Source organism: Perognathus longimembris, chromosome 10, assembly GCF_023159225.1.
Source record: "Perognathus longimembris pacificus isolate PPM17 chromosome 10, ASM2315922v1, whole genome shotgun sequence".
NCBI classification, from domain to species: Eukaryota; Metazoa; Chordata; class Mammalia; order Rodentia; family Heteromyidae; genus Perognathus; species Perognathus longimembris.
Genome location: NC_063170.1, coordinates 41,823,209 through 41,844,328, shown reverse-complemented (window position 1 = coordinate 41,844,328; position 21,120 = coordinate 41,823,209). Strand labels below are relative to the sequence as shown.

The following is a 21,120-nucleotide window of genomic DNA, read 5'->3' as shown; positions in this document are numbered from 1 at the left end:
GCAATAAGGCGTTAGATAGTATGGTGAACGCATTGTACTCTGACTTATAGGATTAAACCTCTTTTATCCAATGACTAAATAATAATAACAACAATACTAATGAAATTACAACTTAGGACTGTGGCTTTCCAGTCCTTTGGAATCATAAAGTGAGTTGTGATGCAAGTTCCAAGTGAGGTAGAAAACATTCCATACAGGAAGCTCCACCATGAAGCCAAGCAAGCACCTACTCTCTCCAGCACCTTCGAAGTCTGTGTCCTTGGAGCCATCTCCTATATTGCCAACCATCATCACAAATACTCCTGTAGATGAGGTCCCAGAGGAGGAACAAGAATTTGAGGAAGACGGAAATGGTGCTATAAGGTATTCTCTTTTTCATTTGTTGCATAACAAAATTGGTCAAAGAACAATTATATCTACAGTATCTTTTCTTCCCCCCTTTCTTTGTCATCATAAGCAATCTTGTCTTCTCATTAAACTATGTAGATGAAACGTGTTCTATACGTGTTCCAAAGGAGGAATTTTACCCTCTCTGTCCTCTTAGGCTGTATATCTATTTACTTATTTTTAATATTTTGTGTGTGTGGTGTGTGTTTGTGTGCCAGTACTAGAGATTGAACTCGGAGCTTCATGTCCTCGCTTGACTTTTTCTGCTCAAGGCTAGTGCTCTTGCACTTGAGCCATAACTCTATTTCCAGCATTTTGGCAGTAAATTGCAGATAAAAGTCTCAAGGAGTTTTCTGCTGTGCTGGTTTCAACCCTAGATCCTCAGATCTCAGCCTTTTAAGTAGTTAGGATTATAGACATGAGCTACCAGCACCTGGGAAGTCTTGTTTTTGTTTTTAAATCAAAATCAGAATATTCACTCTAGGCCCATATGAAATTATCAGGAGCCAAAGAAAATTGAAATAATAAGGGCCTGATTTATATTGTATCATTCCTGATCTACAAATACCTTCCATCTTGTTTGCAGAGTGTTTTGCAAATTTAGAGAATGGGGTAAAAAAAGTCCTTCTGAGTCATCTGAGGAGGCTATTCTTCCTCTACTCACAAAAATAAAGGAACTTTCAGAAAAGAAAAAGAAAAGGAAAAAGAAACGTCGTCGCAAAAGACCCCAAATCCCTAAAGACAGCAAAACCTCCAAAGAAGAGCTTGTCCTACCTCAGTTACTCCTATTACCTTGCTCGGTATGCAAGGAGGAAATAGATATAGATGAAATTTTTCTCCATAAGAAACAACATGAAGCTTTGGCTACATTGGGTTTCCAATGGATGGATAAAACAAAACCACAACCCGTAATTGTTGCTCTTAAAAGACAGTTTATAATTTCTAAGCTCTTCTCATCGTTTATGCTCACGGAACAACTCCTACAGTCCATAAATAATGCTACTGAGCTGCTATTTAATAAAAAAGTATCAGGACACTTTAAGATGTGTGATGATGTTGGAAAGAGTTCTGTATACTCTCAAAAAAACAGCCATCTATTAATTAAAGGGGTAGCCACCTGCGAAGATAGAAATTCTTCATGGAGATCAGACATGAATGACAAGTTCACAATAGTGAATGATTTTGGCAATAAACCCAACGTGTGTTTTTTTGGTTTGTTTGATGGTCATCATGGGGTCTACTCAGCTGACTTAGCCTCAAAGGAACTTCCAATTTTAATTCTCCATCAGCTTTCCAAAATCGATGCTTCCTATCAGATGAGCCTAGAACAGCAAAAGTTTATCCATTCCTTTCACACTGTGTTCAGAGAAGAATACATAACACTTGAAGAACGTTTCTCTTCCTCACACAGCATGAGAAGAACAGAAAAGCATGCATATGAAAACATTCATAAGGCTTTTGCAAAAGCCTTTTGGAGAATGGATAGACTTTTACGTCTTGGAAGAAATGAAGTCTCCCATGTTCGATGGAGTGGCTGCTCTGCACTGATTTGTCTTTTGGAAGGCACCATTAAAAATAGCCCTGCTAGTAAGAGCAGGAAAAGATCCAAGAGCCCTGAGGCAAGCAGCATTCTTCCCCCAGTGACACCTAACATAATTTCTGGAGTATTACACGTCGCAAATATTGGTATGTACATTGAATAGCACCAGGTAACAATACCTTGATACTTTTGATCCCTAACAGCATAACCTCTCACACTTCCAGAATTATTTAATGGGCTTTTACTTAGTAAATTATTATTATTATTATTTGTTTGTTTGCCAGTCCTGGTGCTTGAACGCAGGGCCTGAGCAATTGTCCCTGGCTTCTTTTTGCTCAAGGCTAGCACTCTGCCACTTGAGCCACAGTGCCCCTTCTGGCTTTTTCTATATATGTGATGCTGAGGAATCAAACCCAGGGTTTCATGTATACAAGGCAAGCACTCTACCACTAGGCCATATTCCCAGTCCTATTATTATTATTATTATTATTGGTCATGGGGCTCGAACTCTAGCCCTGGGCACTTTCCCTGAGCACTTCAGCTCAAGGCTAGTGCTCTACTACTTGAGCTACAGCACCACTTCCAGTTTTTCTGGTGGTTAACTGGAGGTAAGAGTCTCATGGACTTTCCTGCCCTGGCTAGCTTTGAACTGTAATTCTCATATCTCAGCCTCCTGAGTAGAAAAGCATACAGCTTACTTAGTAAATTAATACCAACAACTTGAAATCATTGATTGAAAAATGACAAACACCAATTCAGATTGCAGGCTGAAATGAATTGTTTCTCAAGGATGCACAGATTTAAAGCAATGTGACACTATCCATATTCCCATTGTGAAGTCCTCTGTTCATGATTTGCTATGTGGGTATGTATTTATGTAAATATGTATGTATTTTTACTGGTCCTGGGGCTTGAACTTAGGGCCATGTCCCAGACTTTGTTGCTCTATTTAACAGCTCTATTTCTGGAGTTTTTATGGTTAACAAGATAAAACTCTCACAAACTTTTGAGTCTGGGTTTGCTTCAAACCCTGATCCTCAGATCTCAGCCTACTGAGTAGTTAGGATTACAGGCATGAGCCACTGGTACCTAGCTTCTTATGATTTTTATGATTATTTTGTGCCAGTCTGGGGGCTTGAACTCAGGGCCTGGATACTGTCCTTGAGCTTCCTTTGCTCAAAGCTAGTGTTCTATCTCTTGAGCCACAGCTCCATTTCTGGATTTCTTTGAGTAATTAAGGATAAGAGTCTTATGGGACTGCCTTCCCAGACTGGCTTCAAACCATCATCCTCAGACTCAAATCTTCTGAGTAGCTAGGATTACAGGTGCGAAACACCAGCACCCAGCACTATGATTATTTTTTTCAGCATAATAAACATTTTTTTGAAAGTGCAGAAAATCTGTGTGAGAATCAAAGGTTTTCAACAAGGTTTTAGATCTGAGAAGCATTGCATAATGTACACACTGCTTCAGTCTATGCATTTCTACAAAAATGTTGTCTGCCATTTTCTTTACATGAAAAACAAAGATTGCAATTATAACCCTGATTGTACAGATATGACAATGTCATATTCATGAATTTCTCTTAAGGGGAAACAGAACACATGAGGTGTCACAATAATGTCATGCAAAAAGAGATTAAACTTGACTAAGTGATTTATTAGACAAGTCTAACAAGTGATACCGTTACTGGCTCCAGGGAATAGAATTGGATTGGTTTATAAGATTACTTGAACTTTGAGCCATTGAGTTGTGAATGTATGTTAACTGTAGAGGCTCAGTGTATCTTTCAGGCTTCCAGACTTTGGAATCTGGTATTTATTAGGCCTGCACACTCTAGCACAAGTAATTGAGACTATTAAATGATTGTGGTTAGAGCTACAAAAGTAAAAACAAAATAAATGTAACAAAACATTAACATTTTCCTAATTAGAAAGTTATATAGTTGTTAACAAAGACAGAAAGCAAATAGACTACATATTCCTGGATTGGAACAAAATGAAGATTTACTTGGCAGCAGACTAGCTTCAAACTCAGGATGCTCTAGCCTCCACCTCCCGAGTTATCTAAATAACAGGCATGCAACGCCACACCCAGCTAAAGAAAGTGTCGATATCAGATAATCCTCAAGCTTAGTGGCATGTGGCATCACGTTCATCTCAGAGAGAATAACAGTTAATGCTTCAGTTTTATGTACAAGTATTTTCTTTCTTACGAAGTTGATTGGTAAATTTATTCTCTCTCATGCTGGTGCTGGTGCTTGAATTCAAGGCCAGGGTGCTGTCCCTGAGCTTTTTTTTTTTTTTTTGGCCAGTCCTGGGGCTTGGACTCAGGGCCTGAGCACTGTCCCTGGCTTCTTTTTGCTCAAGGCTAGCACTCTGCCACTTGAGCCACAGCGCCACTTCTGGCCATTTTCTGTATATGTGGTGCTGGGGAATCGAACCCAGGGCCTCATGTATATGAGGCAGGCACTCTTGCCACTAAGCCATATCCCCAGACCTGTCCCTGAGCTTTTTAAATTTTAGTTTTTATTCTCTCAAGGCAAGCACTCTACCACTTGAACCACATGTCCATTTCCACTTTTTTTTCCCCCGTAGTTAATTATAAATAAGAGTATTCCAGACATTTCTGCCTGGGCTGGCTTTGAACTGCAGTTCTCAGATCTCAGCCTCCTGAGTAGCTAGGATGACAGACGTGAGTCACCAACACCTAGCTATCTGTGTCCTTTCAATTCATTTTTCTCTCTTTTTAATGAGTGCATATTCATTTTACACTAATGTGTTCTCTCCATTTATGACTATAATGCATTTTCATTAAATTCACCCCTTCTTATTGTCTTTATCTTTCCCCATTTTTAAAGAATTTAAAATGATTTCATTATGCTATTTTTGTGCATACATATGAGGTACTTCAGTAATGTTCACTTTTTCATCCTCTACTTTTGTCCTTCCCTACTATAGCTGCCTCCCCCCACCAAGTCCTGTTTTACACTCATGCTTTATGATTTTTTGTTGTTTGTTTTTCATTATTGCAGCAAGGCAAAATTACATCTGCAGAAAGGTATGCCATCAGCCAAAAATCTGGCAAGCAAGCACCCACAGCAGGCAAGCTGCCTCCCTATTTATTATTAAAACAGCAGCTTCGCCCCTCTGCTTGGCTTGGTTGAGCTCAGTCAGGTTCACAATCTGCTGGTGATTGGCTAGTTTGAGTAGGGTAGAATGTATTTACATAAAGCGACTTTGAAATAAGATTAACAGGCTGGGAATGTGGCTTAGGCATGAAGCCCTAGGTTTGATTCCTTAGCACCACATAAACTGAAAAAGCCAGAAGTGGCGCTGTGGCTCAAGTGGTAAAGTGCTAGCCTTGAGCAAAAAGCAGCTCAGGAACAGTGCCTAGACCCCAAGTTCAAGCCCCAGAACTGGCTAAAAAGAAGACAAGTAGCAAGATTAGCAGTTCACAAGTAATCTCAAAATACACCTGCACCCTCTCCTATTTCCTGAACTGGCTATGTGCTGTTTGGTTGTTGTTTTAATATTTTGTCTTTTGGCGGGGGCAATACAAGGGTGGCACAGAAATGGAAAATGGAAGGATGAACAAGTACAGTCATAATATTCCATGTACACTATGTGAATAAATACGTGGTTGCTGTGTGTGGGACTGAAGGTGTGATGTTCTACCGTGGTTATCATGATGCAGAGTCTGTGCCCAGGGCCTCTTACTCACCTCCTACCCGACACTCAGCTAGGAGGCAGAGCCTGTGCAGCATGGCCTTCATTTCCTCTGTGACCCTCGGGGAAAGGGACTTCCTTCTGGCTGTGGAAGGCTAGGGCTGCCAGCGGGACAGTCTTTCCTGCTGGAGCTCCCTGCTGCTTAAACTTCTCTCTGAGACCACATCCAACCTGTTCCCTTTCCACAACCACCACTCAGGACCCTCTCCTGTCCAGGCACTGTGGGAGCTTGTCCTAAGACTCCCTGAGTAGTGTTTGTTTTCTGGGGCTTGAACTCAGAGCTTTGTGCATAAGGCTGGCACATTACCCCTTGGGCCACAGCTCCACATCTGGCTTTTTGGTGGTTTATTGGAGATGAGAGTTTCACAGACATTCCTATCCTAGCTGGCATAGAACCTTCATTCTCAGATCTAGCCTCCCAGGTCGCTAGGATTACAGACAGGAGCTACCAGCACTGAGCCTCTGCTTTCTTTAAGCAGAGCAATAGTCTCAAACAATAGGCCTTTTCTCAAGATAGTATCCTACCATCACCCACGGAGATAAGAAGGGGGACAGAATGTCTTTTTTTCATTGAGACTAGCCTTCCACACTAGAGCACTCACTCTCCTAAATCCCCACAGTGGGTTTAAGGCTTGTCTTGGAATGGAACTTTGTGGCAGAGCTGGCGTTGCAAGGGTCACATAGTTACAAAGGCCACATTGAGCCCTTAAGGTTAAGCAAGAAGCCAAGTGCAAGGCCGCTTTTCTCACAGCCTTTGTCATTTCTCAGTCTCAGCACTGAAGTTCCAAAATAGCTTCCTGGTAGACCTGCTTTTCACATTTCTGGCCAATTGGGGAACTGACCTCTGAGTTTTGGAAATGTAAACACTAGTAGAAAATGTTCTTTGAGTTGGGCAGGGCGGGGAGACCTCATACAATAATGCTGTGCTTTTGCTTTACTTGCAAGACTATTTTTTAGATCTGTCAGAATCAACTACCAGACAGAAAAATACAAAAGACCACTAACTCCTTTTCATCTTAGATATTGGCATATCTCACAAATCTGTACTATTGCTGAGTATGATGATTTTTGGGTGAATAAGATCTATCTAGAGAAATGGGGTGCCAAAAATTAGAAGCAGAAGTGCTGGGCGCCGGTGGCTCATGCCTGTAATCGTACTCAGGAGGCTGAAACCTGAGGATTGTAGTTCAAAGCCAGCCCAGGCAGGAAAGTCTGTGAGGCTCTTATCTTCACTTAACCACCAAAAACCAGAAGTGGTACCACACCTCAAAGGGTAGAGCAGTAGCCTTGAGCTGGAAAGTTCAGGGTCAGTATCCAGACTCAGAGTTCAAGCCCCATGACTGACAAAAATAAAAAAATTAAATAAAGTAAAAAATGGAAGCAGATACATGCATCTGCTTCAAAGGGATGCTAAAGAAAATAGCTCAAAAAAAGTTAAAACCCAAAATCTTAGTCAAATGTTCATCAGCATGTCCATAATGCAAGTAGAAAAAACAATTAGGGGGAGGGAGAATGGTAAAAGGGCAGTCCTGAGGCTTGAACTCAGGGCCTGAGATCTGTCCCTGAGCTTTTCTTGTTCAAGACTAGCACTCATATCACTACAGACACAGCTCCAATTCCAGCTGTTTGGCAGTTAATTGAAAATAAGAATCTCATAGACATTCTTACCCAGGTTGGTTTCAAACTGTGATCCTCAGATCCCAGCCTCCTGAATAGCTAGGGTTACAGCTGTGAGCAACTGGTGCATGGCTATCAAACAAGTGAAGATTTTTTTTAAAAAAAGCCTACAGAAGAGAATTACATGCTGATACTACCATGGCTTAAGCATCAGGAGTTTAAATAAGGCCTTCTGACAAGAATTCTCGGGCTTTAGTTTCAAGGAACTCAGTGATCTTCATGGGAATCATAGTATGCGAAATTGCTTAAAGACATACTGACTTCCATTGGCTAGGGCAGCACATGCTTGACAACCTAGCACTTCAGAGACTGAGGCAGGAACTTTTCAAAAGGGGAAGTCGTCTGGAGAACAGTATGGAGGTTCCTCAAAAAGCTCATCATAGACATACCCTATGATCCAGCCATACCACTCCTAGGCATCTACCCTGAACAACAGGATCCAGGACACCACAAAGACACCTGCACATCCATGGTTATCGCTGCACAATTCACAATAGCCAAAATGTGGGAACAACCCAGATGCCCCACTACAGATGAATGGATCCAAAAAATGTGGTACCTGTACACACTGGAATACTACATAACAATTAGAAATGATAAAATAATGGCATTCGCGGGGAAATGTCAGATCTTGAACACATAATGTTGAGTGAGACGAGCCTAGAACACAGAGAACAAAGATGCATGGTCTCCCTGATATGTGGTGGTTGTGGGGGGGGGAGGGGGAGAGAACAGTAGAGATCGTGTCTGCAAATTGACAAACTTCTTTTCAAATAGTACTTCCACATGTTTGGGTCAGTGACTTTACATCATGTCTCTAAAACCAAACAATTACTAAATAAACATAAAAAGGTCTAGGATAGACCTGCCAGGAGCACAATAGCTCAACAGCTACATACATATGATTATATAAGATGAGGCTGAGCAAAATGAACTCCAAGAGATGGAAACAGGAGGATTTTATTGTTGTCGTTATGTTTAATGTACTACGTGAATTTCCTTTGGCGTACCCCCGTGGTCACTGTATATGATTTTGGTACACGGGATATTGTATATATGCTTATCTGAAGACAAGAAATGTACTCACTACCTTGTAACTGTACCCCCTCTGTACATCACCTTGTCAATAACATTTAATTTAAAAAAGAGAGAAGCGGCCACCTGGATAAGGTGCAGACGCCATGTAGCTCCCTCTCCCGTGGGAACTATGGCCCCACTAATAAAACACCTTATGAAAAAAAAGAATTAAAAAAAGGGGGGGGGGAAGTTGAGGTAATGACTTATGCTACAGAAATGCTACTGAAAGAAAGTACTTTAAATGGCTTTCTTTCACTCACTTAAAACTAGATCTGGTGGTCTATGACTCTAAATTCAGCATTCAGGAAGTTGAGGCTTTTGGATCCTATGTTCCAGGTCAGCCTGGGCTGGAATTAGAATTGACTGAAAGAGAATTGGCCAGAATATCTGAAGAGAAGAGAGGGAGGGCAGGAGGGAAGGAGAGAAGGAAGTTAGTTAGTTAAGGGAGGGAGGGAGGAGTGGAAAGTAATCAAGTGGAGTGGCTCAAGCTTGTAATCCTAGCCATTCAGGAATCAGAGCTCCGGAAGCTTAGTGGTCTGAGGCCAGAAATACTGACTTTTGTATACTGATTTGGTATCATGCAATTTTCCTTATTTTGGTTACTATGTCTGTTTCTTTTCTTTCCCTTTCTTTTCTTTTCTTCTCTTTCCCTCCTTCCCTTCTTTTTGTTTGCTTTGTTTTTGTGCCAGTCCTGGGCTTTAGCTTAGGGCCTGAGCACTGTCCCTGGCTTCTTTCTGCTCACAGTGCCACTTCTGGCTTTTTCTGTTTATGTGATACTGAGGAATCGAATCCAGGGCTTCGTGCATGCTAGGCAAGCACTCTACTGCTAAGCCACATTCCCAGCCCCTCCTTCCCTTCTTTTTGGGGGAGGGGCTGGGTATTGGAGTTTGAATTCAGGGCCTGGGCACTGTCCCTGAGCTTTATCTTCTGTGTGTGTGTGTGTGTGTGTGTGTGTGTGTGTGTGTGTGTGTGTGTAATTAACTGGAAATAAGAGTTTCACAGACTTTCCTGCCTGATTTTGCTTTGAACCACAGTTCTTAGATCTCAGCCTCCTAATAGCTAAGATTACAGGCATGAGTCACCAACACCCTACTGGAGACTGTATTTTCAGTCTTGTATCAGCTTTTACTTCCTGTGTGTACAGAGCCACAGGTGAGTCACCAGATTCTGTTGATACCTCACTCAGCCAGGTTGTCATTATTCCAGTCTACTACTTGTTAGACCCAAATGCTTTCCCTGCCTCAGGCTGCTGTAAACTCAAATTATTGCTGCTGTTTGTTTTTGACAAATCCTTTGGGAATGGAATTGTGTGCACAGAGTAAAAGAGCTGCATCAGGTCAAACAATGACAAGCCCTTAGAATGGAGCTTTCTCCTGGGGAATTTTAAAAATAGTTTAAACAATGATAAGCCTGTGCACATGTGTGCACTTGCGAGGGTGTGTGTTTGTGTTTAAGACATACATATATGTCTATGGAGGATTTTGGTTCAAAGCTAATCAGAGAAGTTCACTAGAGTCCTTCTCCAAAATAAAGCACAAAGATAGGCTGAAGACAAAAGCAGTGGAGCACCAGATGAGAAAGCAAGCCAAGTGAGCATGAGTCCCTGAGTTCAAATCCCAGTACTATGTTAAAAAAAAAAGACAAATGAAAAAATAAATGGGGCTGGCTGCCAGTGGCTTGCACCTAATTCTACTCAGGAGGCTGGGATCTGAAGACCATGGTCCAAAGTCAGCCCAGGCAGGAATGTTCGTTGAGACTCTTCTCTCCAATTAACCAGCAGAGAATGGGAGTGAAACTGTGACTCAAGTGGTAAAGTGCTAGCCTTGAGCACAAAAGCTCAGGGACAGTGCCCCAGCCCAGAGTTCAAGCCCCAGAACCAGCTTGCATGGATGTGTGCACAAATAAATAAATCAAATGGAACAATAAACCATGCAAATGACCAAGAGGTATTAAAAAAGTGCAACAAACAATAGAAGGTCAATTGAAAGATGAAAATGGAAGGGAATGAATTTTTAAGAGAATTAGAAGAGATGTAAGACCACAAACAACTTATGCTGATATTGGATGGGGGAGAAGGGACTCAATGTGATTAGGAATGGAATTTAATGGTACCACTAAAGAACTCTACACTGGAGAGTTACAAGGTCAATGCCAACCTGGGCTGCTGAACCAGAGCCTGTCTCAAGTTCTGGGGCTTCATCTTAGGGCCTGGGCAAAGTCCCTTAACTGCTTTTGATCAAGGCTAGCACTTTACCACTTGAGCCGAAGGGCTACTTCCAGCTTTTTCTGTTTATGTGGTACTGAGGAATCGAACCCAGGGTGCATATTAGACAAGCAAGCACTCTACCACTAAGCCACATTCTCAGCTCAATGTTTTCTTCTATAGAGATAATCTTGCAGGGATCACACGCATGTTTTTCACTTGAGGCACTGTAGTTTTTATCTCTAGAATTGGTTGTTTTGAATCTCCATTTCTCAATTTAACGTTTTGAACACATGGAATGAAGTTGCAACTACTTTGCATGTTCTTGCCTGCTAACTCTCATATCTGAGTCACTTTGAGGTTGGTTTCAGTTAGTTGACTGTGCACTCGCGTAGTGTTTTCATGCTTATTTAGAAGCCTGGTGTAGTAGTTTCCTTGGGCTGCTTTAAAATTTACCACAATTTAGTGGCTTAAAACAGTAAGAACTTAGTTTCAAATTTTAGAGACTTTAAATCTGAAATCAAGATGTTGGCAAGCTCTTCCCTTCCGCCCCTTTTCCTCCTGCCCTTTCCCTTTTCTGTCTCCTGTTCCTCTGTTCCTCTTCTGTTTGTGGTGGTGGTGTTAAAAACCAGGGCTACATGCATGCCAGACAAAGGATTCTGCCTCCAAGCTATCTCCCAGCTCTGCAGCTTTATTTCCTTTGGATTCTCTACAGGAGACTCCTGGCATCTTCCAGCTCAATTGGGGACTTGAGGCCTTTTCTGGCCTGTGGCTGTGTAATTCCGGTATTTGCCTTCACCCTCCCCTGGCTTTTGACAATCCTCCTACATTCTTCTATTGTTTCTTTTTTATAAGGACACTTCATATTGGGTTTAGATCCTACATGGCGGATTCTGGATGTTCGTTTCCAATCTCTAATAAGTGTAACTGCACAAGCTCCATGCCCGTTTTTTTCTTGAGGAGAAAAATGCTTTCAAAATTCCATGAATATATGCGCTTGGATACATTTTGTTCATCTTTGTTCTAGAGATAATCAACCCTTTTGACTTTGCTTTTGTAAATTTCCAGCAGGTCCACAGCACTCCCCACCACTGTGCAAGACTTTCCTAACTGTGCTATCCAATGGCCCAGGAATTGTGTTTTTCCAGTCTGGCTGGCTGGTAGAAACAGGGCTTGTTCCCAGCCTGTGTGCAACCTGAGCAATGAGCCTTCTAATTCTAAGTAGTTCTTTCCATTGTTGTGGAACACACACACACACACACACACACACACGTGCATGTACGCACAACCAGGAAGTCCTTTTCTCTCTGCTGTTCTGCTGTTCCATCCTAGGTTAAGTCTCCTTAGTCTCACGTGACTGCTGCTTGCTCTGTCTCAACATACATGAAAGTATCAATGTAATCATTTTCTTGTATGTACTTTGTTCTGAAGAAATTCCCTGTGTACTTGAATTTTGGGAAGTCGGGGCTGCATCACCTAGCGAGCAGTGTCTGTTTTAGGCTCTGCCTCACACACCCTCAGTGTGAGCTCCATATGCAAGCATGACAAAATGGAGGGTGGTGGTTGGGCAATCTATGTTGATCTAGTTCTTTGTCCCATCTCTGTTTAGCATCAGCTACAAGTTTGTTGCAGCCTAGTGGTTGCAGGCATGTGCTTATTTTTGCTTGTTTCAGTGGTGACACAGTCTGTTTGGGTCCTGGCATTCTGGGGGACAATCATTTCATTCAGTCTTCCCCAGCCTGGACAAATGGTAGGTTTCTTCTCCTGTTTCACAATGCTGTGGAAATTCATGCTCATTTATTCAGCTCCATGACCTGGTCTCAGAAACAAACTGTTTTTCATGTTGGACATAATCTTGGATTCATCAGTCATTCCTTTTGCTAGTGCTCTACCACCTGAGCCACAGCACCACTTCAGTTTCTGAGGGGTTAACTGGAGATAAGAGTCTCATAGGGACCTTTCTGCCCGGGCTGGCTTCAAACTGATCCTCAGGTCTCAGCCTCCTGAGCGGCTAGGATTATAGGCATGAACCAACTGGCTAACCCTGCTTTTTTTTTTGTTTTTGTTTTAATGACTTTTCCACTTTGGGGAGAAGGTAGTAGAGTCTGAACCTGTGCTTACTGGGGAGGTACTTTACTACTTAAACCATGTGCCTGTGGCTCACACCTGTAATCCTAGCTACTCAGGAGGCTGAGATAAGAAGATCATGGTTCAAAGCCAGCCAGGGCAGGAAAGTCTCTAAGACTCTTATCTCCAATTAACCACCAGAAAACCAGAAGTAGTGCTGTGGAATAAAGTGGTAGAACTCTAGGCTTGAGCTGAGGAGCTCAGGGACAGCGCCCAGGTGCTAAGTTTGAGCCCCATGATCAACAAAAATGAACAACAGAAAAAAAAAAACCCACCCATGTGCCCAAGTCATTTTTTGCTTTTACAGCCTGCCTTATTCGTGGGCTTATTATACATGGTTTTGACCAGTTAGAAAGATATAAAATTTCAGAAGCAAAAATTTATTTGCTCACATGCATCCCACAGCTTAGTTGCTATAGGGTTATGGTTCTCTCAGTCCTGAGGGATCATCAGTTGTGCTTAAACCCTTGTATGATCTGTTGCTTTCTTTTGGAAAAAAGTCTCCCTCAAAACAAACAATGCTCAAAACACAAAGGGAAAGTAATGGCAATCCTCCCAAGCCAAGAAAGGCTCAGGGTGTGCTTCACTGAAGGTCCAGGGTGGAAATTTGAAATGTTTATATGTGTCTTTAGAGGATGTTAGTAGGCATTATGGGAGAAAAGTACTAAGCAACTGCAGTGCAGAACATAATTCTGCATTTTTTCCCCCCTCAAAGGCAGTCTCCTTAGAACCATATCTTCACAGATAACAGTTCTCTGTAGTAATTTTTTAGATAGTCTCAAGCATTTTGCCTGAGGTCAGGCCTAGACCACAATCCTCTTAACATACTCCTTCCTCCCCCCCCCCCCCCCCCCGTCCCATATAGCTAGGGTTAGTCACTCACTACCATGTCTGGCTCAAGATGGGTCTGGCTGATGTCTTGTCCAGGTTGGCATGGACTGTAATCCTGATCTCTCCTCCAAAATTGCTGGAAGAGTTGTGTACCAAGAGTACAATGCTGAGCAATAGACAACTCCAATGAATTTCATGATCACGCATGTTGCAATGCACACTAATCCCACAGGTAAGGCTCTTATACTAATTGGAGTGACACAAAGCTGCCATGCCAATATTAGAGCCTTGAAAATCTAGTTCCTCATTTACATGAATACTTACACTCATTTCTTCTTTCCAAAGTTCCAACTTACTACAATCTACTCTCTTAAGCTTGTAATTCTACTTCCTAAGGGTTTCTACAATTCTTTTATCCACTGATTTGACATGAGACAACGGTCATTTCCTGTTTGAGTAGCTTCTTAGTGGCTTTCTCCTTCCTGAAACATTAAAATATACTTCCCCAACTGCCCATAATAACCATCTATTAAATCCTTGTGGCAACACTGACAAGTAACAGGAAGGTGATAAACAGCAAAACAGGACGACTCAAGGTAACCAAAACCCAACTCAGTGGCGGGCTTCCATGACTGTTCACTTCTCTATGGCATTTCTTCTACTTCAGCACCATCTTGAACTACCAGGTGTACTTTCCACTTTTCCTCTTCCTTTCTTCCTTTAATGTTTTCAATTTCAGTGTAGAGTCACCCAGGGTGGCCTTGAACTTTTAATCCACCTGCCTCAGCTCAGATGACAGGCCCCAAACTAGTTATATTTAAAAACTTGAGAATGGTTTTACTCAAGATTAAATTTTATCCTGCAGCTCGCCACTTGGCCAGCTGTTCTCACTTCCTCCATACAGCTGGCACAGGAAGCTTTCTTCAGAGCCATGCTGCCCTCTCCTAAACCAGCTGACTTCTTTCCAGTCCTCTCCATGAACAAAACCTTCCTCTAAACTGGGTGCCACTAGTTCACACCTGCAATCCCATCCCAGTTACTCAAAAGACTAAGATTCAGGACAACTGTGGTTCAAAATCAGCTATGGCAGAAAAGTCCATGAGGCTACATCTCCAATTAGCAAAAAACAAAGCTGGAGGTGACTTGCTGAGCGACAGCCAGAGGCTGTTTGAAAAGCAGTCGAGGACTGTAGGCTCTCCTTAAACAGTAGACATGTTAAATACCATCCCATACTACTCTGTGGACAACACTGATTTCACAATCCACCAAAAGTCCAGACTTATTTCACTGAACTATCTCACAGTAGGATCAGCAGAAATACAATTTAATATAAAACATCAGTAACTGAACTACAAAATAAAAGAGGTCATGTAGTTTTTACACCCATCATTTATATAGCTCTCAGGTCTTCACACATTTGTATGTATATCATCTCTTGGTCCCAGTCCAGTAACACGAATGTCAGTATTTCTCATGAAGCAATGAGCCAGATCTGGATCTGACAACTACTCTTCACCAAGTTAGGTTTCCTTTCTATCAAACCAGAGGCAAGGACTTCATCTTTCTAAAATTCTTTTACTCTAAAAACCTGAGGTCTTAGCTGGGTATGGGCACAGGCTGTAAACTCCCACATATCAGAGGCTAAAATAAAGCAGGAATACCAAGGCCAGCCTTCCTCAAGGAAACAAAAACACAAACCAAGTGTCCCTAAACCATCTCAGAACAACAGAACTTATTTAAGATTTCAGTTCTGGACCAAAGGGTTTAATCCATTTAATAAATTAGTAATAATACATTTTTTTCACAGAATCACTTTTTGCTTAATTACAGATCACAAGAATTTAGTAGGACATTAACAGTGGCATTCTAATAGTTTTACCACCTATCACCTAAGTCACATTTGCTTTTCACTTCACTATTTTAAAAACTATCATTCTAAAAAAATAGCTGACTTTTATTAAAACAGTCTTTTATCTAAACTTTTAAAAAATCTGCTATATGGAATATATATTGGTTATAAAAAGTTCAAAGCAGGTAATTGCCTGTAGTTTGCATTATTTTAATAGTAAATGCAGTGCTTCACGCAGAGAAAATTGTTTTCTTTCTCAGTTTGAAATCTAACTGCACTATAAACCATTCATTCAGTCCATGTATTCAAAGTATTTTTACTTGGCCTGCTTTCTGATGAGCACTGAAAACACAGGATTGAGTAAACATAACAGCATATGTTGGCACAACTGGTAACTGTTCCATTAAAAAATAATCTACAGGTAATGTGCAAGCAGTCTTATGCAGAAATGGCAAAGGATTTTGCGTAACCAAGGAACATACCACGCAGAACATCAATGAGAGAACAAGAGTGCTTGAGAGTGGAGCAATAATCAGCCCAGATGAACCATATGGGCTCCTAGAGGGACAAGTAAAAACCACACGAGGCTTTGGATTTCATGGCAACCTCCATCTGAAAAAGTTCCTTATCCCAGCACCTCAAACCATTTCTGTTCCCATAGATGATTTATGTCAGTTCCTTGTGTTAGCTACTAATGGTCTTTGGGAAGCTTTGGATAAAAAGGAAGTCACTTCACTGATAATAACACTGTTTCAGAGGTATACAGAAGCATACCATTTTTTCACACAAATCAAATCTTCACCATCCAAACAGTGTCAGCTTCGTCCCATCAGTGACACAAATATGACTAAATCAGAAAGCACCATCCACGTACTATTTCAGAATAAGCAGGAATCTAAAGAACATGTGTCAGTTACAAATACAAACAGAAACAAAAATTCTGGCTCAAAATTTGCTGAATACCACTCTTCTAGCCCTAAAAATGAGGGGACACTTCCATCAGAGATGACTAATCATGAACTTTTCAGAGAGGAAGAAACTGACAGACCCAACATTGTAGACAGTGTGCAAGTAAGTAGAAATGAATCACATGCTAAAGATTTCTATGAAGGTGCAGCTGAGTACGTCAGCCGTGAACTTGTAAAGGCTGCCTTACAGGCTGGTTCCAGAGACAACATCACAGTTACGTTAATATTTCTCAATGGAAGTGAGCATCCACTACTGCCATAAGAAATGAAGTTCTAATTATCCAGAGCATCAAAACTATAATAGCACAAGACAATTCTTCCTAGTTATCAGAAGAATGTGCAAAAGGAGTATACTTAAGAGCAAAAGAAAAATATAACCGCAGATTTGGGGTTATATAATACTATTAATAGATGTGCACTGTTTGTATTAAAAAAGAGAGAAAAACCAGTACTGCTTTTTATACCACTTTATTCCAACCTGAGCACCTCAATATAAAACTAAACACTGGTGAACTGTTTTCCTTACTAATTCTCAATTACTGTAAAATGTACAAGTTCTGCTAGCAGTTCAACACTTAAATAGATTAAATCATCTCTGACACATGGTAGATTTCATATAATGAAAATACCTAAAATAATTAGTGCAATATACTGAACTGATCAAAATAAAATGGACTTTGAAAAACAAAGCTGCAAGATTGTTACTAGCATCATAATACTTATGTTACAAATTACAGGTGCATTGTTTATTATGGTTCTAGTCATGTAGGAACAACCTGAAGCCCCTCTTTTCAAAGGAGGAGAAAGAAATAATTAGCTGTTTTAGTAACTGTACATTTTGTATACTTTTAAGCAATTCTTAAATATTACAGAAAAATAATAAACATATGGAGACTACAATGCAGTACCCTATTTACAGTACAGTTGAAGACCAAATTTAAAATAATCAAGTTTGAATGTACATAATTGTGAGTGCACTGACTCTTATTATATCTGGAGGGAACAAGAGCCCCTCCCTCCCTTACAAGACCTATGTAATGGCCAGCAGTGATTAAATAGAAATCACAGACACCTGGTTGGTTTCATTTTTGTTGATGAGCTCACATGAAGGCAACACTACCCATTTAAATGCATTTATCAGTGTTTATATTCCTAGAACAAGATGGGATTACAGTTGACTCTTTAAAATCCCACTTAAAAAAAAACAAAACAAACAAATGGCTACAATTTAGATGCCACAAGTATTTCTTCTTTCTTCCTGGAAAAGTGGGACCACTTCCTTGTAGGTAATTTATTAAATGTGGAATGTACACTTTAGATAACAGAAGAAATGATCATTGATGTGAATACTGTAGCTAAGCATACTTTTAAAATGTCCTTCTAATAATGTGTTTCAAAAGCCCCAATTCGTTAATTTCCAAATCATTTTCAGAGATGACCACTGTCCCAGTCTGGAAAAACTGAATGATGATGGGTCCAAGTAGTCATCTGTCTTTATCCCTAATGATGTGAAATTATTCCCTCTAACTTTCAATGAAACAATTATACACAGTCCTCATTTTCCCTTTCTATTGCTGAAACATTAGTCAGAGGGATACATGCACGTTATTAAAAATTAAGTTCAAAACACTTAAAATAATCCTGTATTAGAAACTTGACATCTATCATAAGTCTCTTCTTTTTGGAAGTCATACTGGGCCGGCTAAATGCTCCAATTCCACTGTTATTAACATTTAGGAAGCAGAAAATTCCAGCTAGTTCAAACTGGAGGTTTAGTTACTACAACACTGACTCCTGGTTGGCTGTGTTGGTTCGGTAAGGTCCACTCCTCTTCCTCTAGCAGAATTTGCTCCTGGATTCTGTGGTTCATTCTTTGGTAGCTTTTTAGCTGAGAGAGAAATGACCAAATAAACAAAATCAAAATAATCATACTAAAATCACTTTCCCTTGCTTATTTATAGCATTTTTTTTGCAATTAAATTATCTCTAAAGTTTCACAAAATAAGTGCTCAATCTTTCCCAGTGTTTACTTAGCATGTATTCAGTGCTTAAAAATACTGGTTGCTGGGGCTGGGAATATGGCCTAGTGGTAAAGTGCTCGTCTTGTATACATGAAGCCCTAGGTTCTATTCCTCAGCACCACATATACAGAAAAAAGCCGGAGTGGCGCTGTGGCTCAAGAGGTAGAGTGCTAGCCTTGAGCAAAAAGAAGCCAGGGACAGTGCTCAGGCCCTGAGTCTAGCCCCAGGATTGGCAACAAAAATAAAAATACTGGGCTGGGGATATAGCCTGCAAGAGTGCCTGCCTTGGATACACGAGGCCCTAGGTTCGATTCCCCAGCACCACATATACAGAAAAAACGGCCAGAAGCGGCGCTGTGGCTCACGTGGCGGAGTGCTAGCCTTGAGCGGGAAGAAGCCAGGGACAGTGCTCAGGCCCTGAGTCCAAGGCCCAGGACTGGCCAAAAAAATAAATAAATAAAAAAAAATAAAAATACTGGTTGCTGCACTAAAGGAGCTTAATTTCTGAGTGTATAGGAGGAGATAGGAATGAGATGGTGGCACATGGTTAAAATTTAAAACTAGTTTAATAGTAGCAAAGTTGCACTTTGATAGTCATAAGTATTTCTTTGTTTCATGTGGTGTTGGGTATGAAAACAAGTTCATTTTAGATTTGTACTCTACTACTGAGCTACACAGGCCCAGCAAATTTCATAACCATCCATACTTCTATTAAGCAAAATCTGCTAGGTGTGGTGAGGCATATCAAAAGTCCTAGCTACTCCCTTTGGAGCAGGAGGCAGGAGGTTGACATAAGGCCCAGGAGTTCAAAGGCAGCCTAGACACATAGTGAGTCCATCTGACTTGCTGACTGTGTCAGTGAGCAACAATGTTTGTCGGCTGCTATATCTTAATTCTCTTACCTTGTAATTTTATTAAAGATTATTGGGTGGTGAATTATTAGTCACCCTCCTCCCAATATCCACCTCTGGGACTTGGCCTCACTATTTAGCAGAGGTGAGCCTCAAACTCAATCATCCCAGCGTTGCTGAGTTCACTACCATGCTGGCTCTACAACTAACACTTGAGAACAGTTTTGAGTATGAACAGATACTATCACCACAAGCACTATAACCTTAACAAAACCTGTCCTCTACTATGCAATCTAACACTCAGAATTATGAAGGAATGGACCGCCTATTTTCTTCCTGTCTCCATAGCCTTCACCTTTTAAATGCCTACATTTTTTCCTTTTATAGGCTAACCTTAATGTAATTCACCAATAGCAGCAGCCAATATAAGTAGAGTCTATCTTGAAGAACCTATTTCCAAAAGCTACTATCCAATTTCATCCTGTCAGAAAGTGTGCCCTATCAAAATTCCACTTAAAAAAAAAAAAACTGGCAGCAGCAATTTAAAAGCCACAAGTATTTCTTCTTCAACCAATGTGCACAGTTTTAATTCTGTTAAGTTCTCTAAAGGTAGTAGTTGTGTGGTGGGCTATGTGTCCCAATGATTAAAAAAAAGTCTGTCTTGCCAGGTACTGGTAGCTCATACCCACTCTCCTGCCAGCCTGCCTGCCTGATAGAGTTTCTTAATGCTCAGAGCTCAGCGCTGGTGGCTCACATTTTTGTAATCCTGGCTACTCAGGACGCTTAGATCTGAGGATCAGTGTTCAAAACCAGCCTGGGCAAGAAAGTCCATGAGACTTTCATCTCCAATTAATTACCCAAAAAGCTGAAGTAGAGCTATAGTTCAAGTGGTGGTACACCCACCTTGAGCAAAAGGCTCAGGGACAGCAGCACCCAAGCCCTGAGAGCTCAATCCCCAGGAGCAGTACTAAAATAAAAATATTGTGCCTGGGAATATGGCCTAGTGGCAAGAGTGCTTGTCTTGTATACATGAAGCCCTGGGTTCGATTCCCCAGCACCACATATATAGAAAATGGCCAGAAGTGGCGCTGTGGCTGTGGCAGAGTGCTAGCCTTGAGCAAAAAGAAGCCTGGGACAGAGCTCAGGCCCTGAGTTCAAGCCCCAGGACTGACAAAAAACCAAAACAACAACAACAAAGAAATAAAAATAGCTGAACGTCCACTTATGTTTTAGTTTGTTAATTATTGTTTCTTCTTTTGTGATGCTGGGGATCCAGTCCAGGGCTGGTGCATATTTGGTAAGTGTTCTTCCATTACTCTGCTTATTCTACAGGAGCACTAACCATCTTTAGAGTATCAGGTGCTGGAAAGTGGTCTCTCTGGGAGGCAGGAAAGAGTTCTGAAATTTGGAAGAAAGCTTGCTTCCCAAATGGGCCAATTCCTCAAGGAATTGCTCTAGAGATTGTAGCATAAAGGATAATGATAAATTCTCCATCAAATAAATTTACAAGCAATGCCCTATAGGTGAGAAATACTAATAAGACACAGCATTATGAATTGATAACAACACCAAAGTAGGTTTGGGATTAAACAAGATCTCACTCTTTAGCATATTTCTAAAAAGGGCTTTCTCCAATTACATCTGAGTAGAAAAACTAGAAGGTTGGAAGTAATTAACTGCAACAAGATACTTCATAGTCCTTGAATTGGTAAAATTACCAAGTACTGAGGTATTGTGTGATCCAATACACCAAGCTTGGGCTAGGCATGGGGGCTCATGTCTGTAATTTTTGCTACTCAAGTACTCAAGAATCTGAAATGGGGGGGTGGGGGCTAGGAATATGGCTTAGTGGTAGAGAGCT

General features: G+C 41.0%; 2 protein-coding genes across 2 annotated transcripts in view; one reads left to right on the top strand and one right to left on the bottom strand.

Moving 5' to 3' along the window:
* The first annotated feature begins 208 nt into the window (after positions 1 to 208).
* On the top strand, positions 209 to 16,931 carry Pp2d1 (protein phosphatase 2C like domain containing 1). The gene is made up of 3 exons (XM_048354774.1): positions 209 to 363; positions 965 to 2,073; positions 15,841 to 16,931. Exons 1-3 carry the CDS (start codon positions 209 to 211, stop codon positions 16,647 to 16,649), a joined length of 2,073 nt encoding a protein of 690 aa, XP_048210731.1. The 3' UTR covers positions 16,650 to 16,931.
* Positions 16,932 to 18,017: 1,086 nt separating this feature from the next.
* Rab5a (RAB5A, member RAS oncogene family) overlaps positions 18,018 to 21,120 on the bottom strand; it is a 32,690-nt gene continuing 29,587 nt past the window's right edge. The window contains exon 6 of the mRNA XM_048355948.1: positions 18,018 to 18,275. Coding sequence (XP_048211905.1) covers positions 18,160 to 18,275 — 116 coding nt within the window. The 3' untranslated portion in view covers positions 18,018 to 18,159. The remainder of the gene's footprint in view (positions 18,276 to 21,120) is intronic.